Raw genomic sequence first — 10,017 nt, 5'->3', positions numbered from 1 at the left:
TATCTATTTACTATTTATTTTAATTAAATATTGTTAAAAATGTATAAATTTGAAATAATGACACGTAAAAATAATTTGAAATAAAAAACATAAAAAAATATTTGTTAAAAATGGAAAAATTAAAATACTATTATTTAAAATTATTTTAAAATTTTTTGGGTACATGACTGATTGATTTTTCATTTATATATTAAATAATTTTATATATAATTATAAAAGATACGATAGTATTAATTTTAAAATATTTAATTAATTATCATTATAATTTAGGGTTTAATATATATGGTTTAGGGTATATGGTTAATTTAGGATTTAAGGCCGGTTTAGGAGTTAAAATTTTAAAATTTATAGATTATGGATTAGGGATTTTGGTTTAAGGGTTGTGATTTAGGGGTTAGGGGTTATAGATTAAGAGTTAGGGATTTAGAGTTTATGGATTCGGTATCAGGTTAGGGTTTAAGGTTTAGATTAATTAGTCTGTTTTAATTTATATTAAATAAGGTTTATGGGTTAGGGGTTAGGGGTTAGGGATTCGGGTTGGGGGTTAGGGTTTAGATTAATTAGTATTTTTTAATTTATGTATTAAATAAGGTTTAGTGGTTTGGGGTTTAGGGTTAGAGGTTAAGAGTTAGTGATTTAGGATTTAGAGATTTGGGGTCGGGTTAGGGTTTAAGGTTTAGATTAATTAGTATTTGTTAATTTATATATTAATTAAGTTATTATATAATTGTAAAAGAGGGGTTAGCAGTTAGAGGTTAGGGGTTAGGGGTTTAGGGTTTAGATTAATTGGTTTTTTAATTTATATATTTAATAATTTTTTATATAATTGTAAAAGGGATAATATTAATTTTAATATATTAAAATTATGATTATAGTTTAAATTATTTAACAGATAATAGATCAATTATATATATATTAAATGGTTTAGGATTTAATGTTTACTTTAGATTTAGTAAATAATAAAATTTTATACAATTAATTAATGTTTTTATATTTAAAAATATTTAATCTAAATTTAGATCCCCTCTCCCTTTCTCTCTTTCCTCTTCACCTGACCCTATCAAAGGAACTCAGCTTTCCATCTCGCTACCAGACGACGATGTTTTGAACTCCTTCTTCATCGTTTTCTCTACTTCCCGTTCTTCTTCTGCTCTCCAATGGCTATCCCCGCCGCAAATGTTTAACAAAAAAACACCCTTTTGTTTATACCAAATTTCGAGAGTGCCTCAACGAACCCCTTCCTGCGCTTTGCAGTTTGCTGTTACCGGCTCTTCAATTCATGTATTTGGTTTGGCGATCTAACAGTAGAGACCCTGAAAACCTTGCCCGGATTTCTGTACACAAGTTACACGGTAATGTTTCGGAACAGCGATAATTTGTCTTCCAGTTAAAAAAGTTTGTCGAGTTCCAAATGTTTCTTCCTTTTCATTGCTTCATAGAGTTCAAAAATGAAATTATTTGAAAATGAACTTGTTTATTTATCATTTTCCAAATTTGTTTTTATGCACTAGAATAAAAAATAGTGATCATCTTCCTTTTTTTTTTCTTATCAAGCTTACTCAATTTATTTTATTTCTATTTTTTCGCTCAACCTTATCTCAAAGAAAAGCATAAGCGTGTTTGGCTTGTTGGCAGCAGAACTAGTGCCTGGTTCAAGATGAATTTGTGTAACTTAGAAAAATCAAGAAAGTTGGAGAATTTCCACATTGTACAAATTGATCAATAAATGGCGCCTACAGCTGACATGTATTTGCTATGCCATAATCATATTTAAGATGCTATTATAATTTTTGACAATTTTTTGTACGTGATGAGATTTATAACTATATACTATATTTTAAAATCATAACATTGCGTTGGCAATAATTTCAGGTGCAAAAAATGTCATTAATGCATGCCAAGAAAGTAAAGTTAAGCGACTCGTATACTATAGTTCTGCAGATGTTGTTTTTTATGGTTCACAAGATATACTTAATGGTGATGAGTCCTTCGCTTACCCAGGGACAGTATGTTTCATATTGCTTCAATCTGATAAAACTTTTTTGGCTTTTGAATTTCCATTTGTTTGCTAATTGTCCTTTTGTTTATTGATGCGCCTCTACAGTCTAAGGATATGACTGTAGACCTCAAGTTTGAAGCTGAAGGACTAATCAGGTTAGCTAACAAGATTGGCAGTCTTCAAACATGTGTACTTCGCCCTAGCAATGTCTTTGGATCTGGTGAAACACAATTTGTGCCTTTGCTAGTGAATCTAGCCAAATTCGGTTTGGCAAAGGTTTGTGAACAATCTTAACTTCGCTTTATTTGTGTAGAGCTGTAGTTTTACTATTATCTTGATTATTTTAAAATTCTTACTGTTATCTACCGTAGCGTAATGGATATTTCTACATTGATTATCAAAGTATAGGCTAAAAGTGAAACATGGCAATGTGTCTTTAGGAACCTCTTTACTACAATTAAAACTGTTCCCAGGGTCTATATGTTGTCATTTGCAAGTGGCTATTTGGTAGAGATATAATTATAAGGTACATACTTATTACCGCATGCTTGTTTTAAATTGTAAGGTTTTAAGAAGTTAAAACTGTAATAAGCTCTAATGTGTCATGTATCTGATTTGATTGCCATGCTGTGACATATTTTTGCAAGACTAGATGGTTACAGATCAAACACTGTATTTCACTAAATCAACTTTCAGATAAGTGCTTCATTTGTTGTTGCTTGCTGATTTAAAATTATAGCATGGTTCTTCAAAACCTATGCTCTTCAGCATTGTTATAAACTTTGTATTAGGTAGTTATAAATCCCCAAGTACTTAAATTAGGAGGTTTCCAAATTATTATTTTCAATTAGAATGAGTTATGGTTTCCTTGGTTAGACAGATAGAATGAAGTATCCAGGCTCTGTTAGGGAAAAAAAGAAAAACTAATAGCGTTCCCTGTAGAATGCAGAACAAAATTGATTGACATTATCATAAAAATAAATATTATTTGATTAAAACAATTTTTTTGCATGATATGTTTTTAGCGGCGTTTTGGCGAGAAGCGTCGCTAAAGGTTTGCTCTATAGCGACATTTGTGACAAAAGCGCCGCTAAAGGTTGTGGTCTATAGTGGCGTTTGTGACAAAAGCGCCGCTAAAGGTCTTGGTCTATAGTGGCGTGTGTGGGGAAGCGCCGCTAAAGGTCCTGGTCTTTAGCGGTGTTTGTGGGGAAAGCGCCGCTAAAGGTCCTGGTCTTTTAGCAGCATTTGTGGGGAAAGCGCCGCTAAAGGTCCTAGTCTTTAGAGGCGTTTGTCGGTAAAAACGCCACAAAAATTAGCGACGCTTTCAATAGCGGCGTTTTTTGCGGCGTTTGTCAAAACGCCGCAAATACTTTTAGTAGCGCTAAAAAGCGCCGCTAAAGACTTATTTTGGTATAGTGATAGGAGGATAATTACACTCATTAATTAACATTATAAGTGAATCTAAACCACTTTTCAATTCTTAAAATTATAAATTAATATATTAATTCTCTAAAATTAAAAAATAATATTTAATGCCATTAAAAATATGAATTAATAAAATCATATTTTAATTTTATAAAAATCTATTATTCAATTTTGATCTCCTACAAGAATTTTGAATTAAATAATTATGATTAGTCCCTTCAGTAATTATGTTTTTAGTAGGTAATATTGAGTGATTTATTTTTACTATATAAAGTTATATAGTAAATTAAATATATTATCTTTAATTTTGTTCATATTTATAAAATAAAAAGGAATCAGCATTAGTGCATAGTACATATTTACAACCTAAATATTGAAAACATTTACAGGAAATAGTTACACATTTATATTAGATCTGATCATGAGTCGAGTCAAATCAGATTTGAGTTGAACCGATATAAAATTTTAAATTCGCATTTTAAGTTCTAACTTGACCTAGTTTACCTGTATTATTATTATTTAATTATTTTTATATAAAAATAAATTTAGAAAATATAATACATCGAATATACTAAACCCATTAAAATAAATATTTCCCAACAATTGAAAATATATTAAAAAAAAGCCTTTATGTCGCAACTTAGTAAACAAATGCTCTAAAATAATAGTAAAATTAACAATAAATTAAAAGTCATATAATATCTAAACAATAATAATATAATAGCGAAATGATAACAAAATAATAGTAAACAACTAATTCATGAACCAAAACATCTTACTCGATATGTCTATTTAAAAAATAGTTTTTTTTTTGTCTAAATCCACTAATTTTATCCAAACTCTTTTACGACTTTTAACTTTTTTTATGTCTTTGTTTCCTGATGAATTATATTTTATTCAACTTTACAGAGTCTTTACAGAAAAAAGAAAAAGAAAAACTAATTGGGTAAAGTGCATGTGCGATGTGCGCGTCAGATTATTAAATAAACTAATTAGGCAAACTTGAAAATCTTAAATATCTTACTAATATTATATATTAAATAAACGAAAGATGGAATTTATTTTTAAATATTTATAATATAATAAATTGCATACATCATATTCATAAAAATTTAAAATATAATATATTATATTGATCGGATTAAAACATAATAATTTAAAATTGAATTCAAATTTATTAAATTTAGGCACAAATTATCAATAAAAATACGGATTCAAAATTTGAAAAAAAAAATTATTAAAAAATGACAATAAATATTAAAACATCAAAAAGAAAATTTAAACACAAATTGCCATCCCTAATAAGTAAGTGGGCCAAATCTCAAATATATTGTCCTTAGGACGGTGCAATAAATTTGAAGATGTTCAACATACTTACAGAAAAGGGCAGAGATGACTATCTGGGAAATTTCGAGAGATTTATTTATAGGGCTACCATTAAACAATTTTTACGAGTTGAAGATGTTTCAAATTGAACAAAACAGTAGCGAATTAAGAAAGAAAAAAAATTAAGTTTCACTACACCAGAATAAGCCTTTAGCGGCACTTTTAGCGGCGTTTGAAATAAAAGCGCCGCAAAAAATCGAGCATTAGCGGCGATTTAGTCAAAGCGCCGCTAAAGGTAGACCATCAGCGGCGATTTCCAACAAGTGCCGCCAATAATAGGTATTAGCGGCGTTTTATGTAAAGCGCCACAAAAAGGCTAAAACCAACGACGTCGTTTTTGCGATTTTTTAAACCTTTAGCGGCGTTTTTGTCTAAGCGCCGCTAATGCTCGTATCATTAGTGGCGTTTTTATCTGAGCGCCACTAATTCTCTGTTCTTTAGCGGCGTTTTTGTCTAAGCGCCGCTAATGCTCGTATCATTAGTGGCGTTTTTATCTGAGCGCCACTAATTCTCTGTTCTTTAGCGGCATTTTTTGCTAAGCGCCGCTAAAGTTCGTGTTTTATATGGATCAATACGACGTCGTTACGTGTTAGGGATCAGTTTCTCTTGTGGCGTTTTATAGGGAAGCGCCGCTAATATTCTTGAAACTGTGTCAGAACGGCGTCGTTTCAGTTGAATGTGTACTCTATTAGTGGCGTTTTAAGGGAAAACGCCGTAAATATGTCTACAATTTTGTGAAAACGTCACCGTTTCTTTCTGTAATTGAAAATTTAGTGGCGTTTTAAGGTAAAACGCCGCAAATATGTCTACAATTTTGTGAAAACGTCACCGTTTCTTTCTGTAATTGAAAAGTTAGTGGCGTTTTTTCCGGTAGCGCCGCAAAAGGCAAGCAATAGCGGCGTTTTTACGCCAAACGCCGCAAATGTGACCTAAAATTAATTTAAGCGGCGCCGTTTCTTTAAAGGCCATTTAACCCGTGTCCTCATCCTTTACGAACTTATTATCGAAAAAAATGCATTTTCTATACCAAATTTTATAATAAAAAATTGTTTTTTATACAAAGAGACAAAATTTGTTGTACCAAGTTTATTATAACAAATTTCATCCATTTGTTAAGAGGACATTCGAAGCTTCATACGAAAATTTGTCATAAAGATAATATTGCTTCCTTATTTCAACTTTATACAATATTTTTAACTATATAAATATAAGTTATTATATTTTAATAGATTTTCACTATATTTTTTTATTATTAAAGAATATTTAGGGAATTTTTTGGTCGTTGCATGGTATTCTAAGGAGTACGGGCCGGTATATATGAATTTAAGGTTTGTTATTTATAGTTTAGGGTTTAGGGGCTAGGTTATGCTTTAGGGGTTATGTGAATTTAGGGGTATAGGGTTAATTATTAGGGTTTAGGGTTTACTGAGGGTTATAGATGTTTTAGGGGTTTGGCCGGGGTTTAGGGTTTCTTAATAGGTTAATATTAGATTGATTAATTTTGGAGGTAAATATATATGTTCTTATATATTTGTAAAATATATATCCAGAATAAATTTAATATTAAGATAAGTTTTGAGTATAATAGGTATAAGATGATCACTTTATGCATGTACGTAGCTACATATATAAATTGAATGGTTAATATGAAGATTACAAGGTTAATTTATAATTTGAGACTTGTTAATATAACTAATAATTAATAATAGTTATAACTGGCAAAACATTTAACCCAAATTAACGTCCATTGTATATATTTTTACTTATATATGGATATATATGAATATATATGGATATATATATAGTTATTAAATATTTAATTTGTAAATATAGGACCAAACTAAAATTGGTATAAATAAATAAACAAATAAATAAGTTAGTAATTATTTATTTGTTAAATAAATTGGTAATTAATTATTTAAAAGTAAGACAAAAAGAAAATGAGAGTTTTAGCGGCGTTTCTATATAAAAATGCCGCAAAAGGTATCCTTTACCGGCGTTTTAGTCAAAAATGCCACAATTATTACAATATACGGCGTCGTTCTGTGAATTAGGGAATCAGATTCTATTGTGGCGTTTTATAGGGAAGCGCCGCAAAACTTATAACTTAACTTAAACGACGCCGTTTCGTCAGCGGACAAATTCACTTACATCTCTGCCTCCGTCCTCCAGTTACAGCAACCCTTAACAAAATTTTCTAAGTGTCGAAATTACAGAGAGAAGTGTGTAAAAACTTATCACGAAAAATAGAAAGGGAAGAAAGGTGGTCGGAGTCGATCTTGAAAGACGGTGGGCACAGCTGCGAGATTTGTCGATTGAATAGGTAAGCACATCCAGTTCTGTTTCGATTAAATTTTTTGGGTTTTAGGTCAGTCTAAGTTATTTGGGGTTTTAGGTTTCGATTAAACAACATAATTTCTGGGGAATCATTAGATGATGGGGAATAGGTAAGCCGTCTGTCGTCTTGGAACTGTGTTTGAATGTTCCTGATTTTTACTCATGTCTTCGCCATCCCTTCTTTCTCTTTTACAGAAGAAAAAAGTGGAATTTGTTTGAACTGGAACAAGGCAAGAACAAGAACAAGAACAAGGCAAGGCAAAGGTAAGGCAATGGTGTCGATGGCTTGAATTGAATCTGTCCATGTTGTATTGAAAACATTGTCGAATACATGAATGAGACATGCATTCTCAATAGCTAGACAAATAAGTATAAGAGTGAAGGAGAATAATAGAGTGATTAACAAGTTTTAGACTTTGATTTACAGTTCTTTCTGCCAAAACTCAATTTGTATTTTTGGTTTATAAAAGGCTACAAAATGCCAAATTAATTATTTCTCATCACCCAATTGCCTCCGTTTTCTTTTCCAGATTTAATTAGAATGGTTTTAACCCACTAATGATTTCAGGTGAAGAATATGATGGTTAGATTTTGGTGTGAATTTGACGTGTTTTATTTCTTTGGTGTGAATTTGACCTGTTTTAACCCAGTAATGATTTCTCATCACCCAATTGCCAAATAATTTGCTGTTTGCTGTGACTTATTTCTTTTTAAAGATGGGGTGATGTGATATAAATGTAGTTTGCTTTGGTTCTGAAATCTGGATCTGGTTTTTGTCTGCGTTGCTTTCTTAGCTTGCTGGGTTGGAGCTCGTTTCATTGCTGCCAAATTTGGATATTCTTTGGCGTGGAGGTAAATTTTGTAAAGGCAAATTTTATGTTGCAAATAAAAGGTTTTTAGTTAATCATCTTTAGTTAATCATCTTGCTGTTCGTGGTAGTTATATACCCGTTGCATTTTGGTCAGCCTGTCATGTATTATGCAAATCCCGAAATGGTTTTAAGCAAGTGGACTTTGTTTATTTAGTTATGCACATAATACTTTCATATTTTATTTGTTGTAGAAGTTGGTATCTCACAGTTTCTCATCAAATGTATGCGAGTAGTATCGAATGCAAATTGTTTTAACAGCCATTTGATCAATATATAATTATTTATTGTGATTATTTTGTTTAGATTTTTTTTTGGAAGAAAACTCATAAAATAACTTAAAGTTTATTAGCGTTGTACATGATGGATTGTGGGTGTTCTTCAATAAGCAAAGTTTAAGCTAAGCTTGGCAAGTTGTGGGTCACTTTCTTTCCATCTCCTTTAATAAGGAAGATTTGGCATTCTTCAAAAGTATTCATCTTAGCCTGCTGTTTCTCCATTACAGCGATTTTTGGAGAAGCATAAAAGGGTAACTAATGGTAGTATTTGGGTAACTAATGGGTAACTAAATTTGAATATCTCAAACTATGGGTAACTAGTGGGTAACTAATGGGTAACTAATGTATTATCATCTTTATGGCTGTGGATTCTAGAGTTTAATCTGGGTTCCTTTTAAACATATGTGGCAACTAGGACAATAAGCAAAACTGTTTTATATGTCAGTATATATGTAGTCTTGGTTATTGTGTTATCGAGAATATATGCCTTTCTTACCAAATTGGGGAATCTAGTTTGCCTTTAATACATTAAACAACCTGATTATTTTGGATTATATTGTGATTATTTTGTTTAGATTTTTTTTTGGAAGAAAACTCATAAAATAACTTAAAGTTTAATAGCGTTGTACATGATGGATTTTGGATTTTGTTATATTTAAGTTTTATACTAATTCTTTCCTGTTTATTTGGAACTAACTTACTTATGTTTTCCTTTTTATTTTTATTTTTTGCAGTAGTTTGCTTCGAAGTCCAGGAAATTGAGGTATTTATTCCTATGTTTCCCACCTCGGTTTTCTTAAAAAAACACCTCCAAATGTTTAAATTAAAGTCTTATGTTACTTTAATTATTATTTTTGAGTTTTAAAAGGGAGTTTTAATTAAAAAAAAATTTTTTACGCTGTGGGTATTGGTTTATTTATCATTTTTTATTTATATATTGTGATTATTTTGTTTAGATTTTTTTTTGGAAGAAAACTCATAAAATAACTTAAAGTTTAATAGCGTTGTACATGATGGATTTTGGATTTTGTTATATTTAAGTTTTATACTAATTCTTTCCTGTTTATTTGGAACTAACTTACTTATGTTTTCCTTTTTATTTTTATTTTTTGCAGTAGTTTGCTTCGAAGTCCAGGAAATTGAGGTATTTATTCCTATGTTTCCCACCTCGGTTTTCTTAAAAAAACACCTCCAAATGTTTAAATTTTGGATTTTGTTACTTTAATTATTATTTTTGAGTTTTAAAAGGGAGTTTTAATTAAAAAAAATTTTTTTACGCTGTGGGTATTGGTTTATTTATCATTTTTTATTTATATGTTGCTGGCTCAATTTGCATGTTACTTTGCCAAATTTTTCCATAACTGCAAGGTATAAACTATGATTGTAATTCTTGTACGTATTTTTTACCCAAACAAAAATAATTACGCAAATGATTAAAATTCTTAAATCAGTTTATATATTTGAGTAAGTGAATAAATTATGGGCAAATAGTGGATTCGTTTTAAAGTGAACAAATTATCGATTTTCAAGGATCTTGTCAATTAATAAATTATCGACGTTAGTTCTCATTTATGCGATTGAATGTTAAATTTATTACTAAAATACATTACTTACTAAAATAAATTACTTACTAAAATTTGTTTAAATTTATTACTAAAATACATTACTTACTAAAATACATTACTTACATAAATTTGTTTAAATTTATTTCTAAAATACATTAC

The 10,017-nt window shown here is 30.0% G+C and overlaps 2 protein-coding genes and 1 long non-coding RNA gene across 3 annotated transcripts in view; all 3 read left to right on the top strand.

Annotated features, from left to right (window-relative positions):
* Window positions 1-1,108, top strand: part of LOC107928090 (receptor-like serine/threonine-protein kinase At1g78530) — a 6,176-nt gene extending 5,068 nt beyond the window's left edge. The window contains exon 4 of the mRNA XM_041087844.1: window positions 1,020-1,108. Within this exon, the coding sequence (XP_040943778.1) occupies window positions 1,020-1,108 (89 nt within the window). The remainder of the gene's footprint in view (window positions 1-1,019) is intronic.
* On the top strand, window positions 949-2,950 carry LOC121213766 (3beta-hydroxysteroid-dehydrogenase/decarboxylase-like). Its single transcript, XM_041086817.1, has 3 exons — window positions 949-1,352; window positions 1,873-2,006; window positions 2,105-2,950. Exons 1-3 carry the CDS (start codon window positions 1,280-1,282, stop codon window positions 2,291-2,293), a joined length of 396 nt encoding a protein of 131 aa, XP_040942751.1. The 5' UTR covers window positions 949-1,279; the 3' UTR covers window positions 2,294-2,950.
* Window positions 2,951-6,752: 3,802 nt separating this feature from the next.
* LOC121213765 (uncharacterized) lies at window positions 6,753-8,159 on the top strand. The gene is made up of 3 exons (XR_005909187.1): window positions 6,753-7,133; window positions 7,343-7,411; window positions 7,942-8,159. It is a non-coding gene; the product is annotated as an uncharacterized lncRNA (long non-coding RNA).
* Window positions 8,160-10,017: the final 1,858 nt, after the last annotated feature.

Source organism: Gossypium hirsutum, chromosome D01 (assembly GCF_007990345.1).
Source record: "Gossypium hirsutum isolate 1008001.06 chromosome D01, Gossypium_hirsutum_v2.1, whole genome shotgun sequence".
Lineage (NCBI taxonomy): Eukaryota > Viridiplantae > Streptophyta > Magnoliopsida > Malvales > Malvaceae > Gossypium > Gossypium hirsutum.
This window is presented reverse-complemented; position numbering and strand designations above follow the sequence as displayed.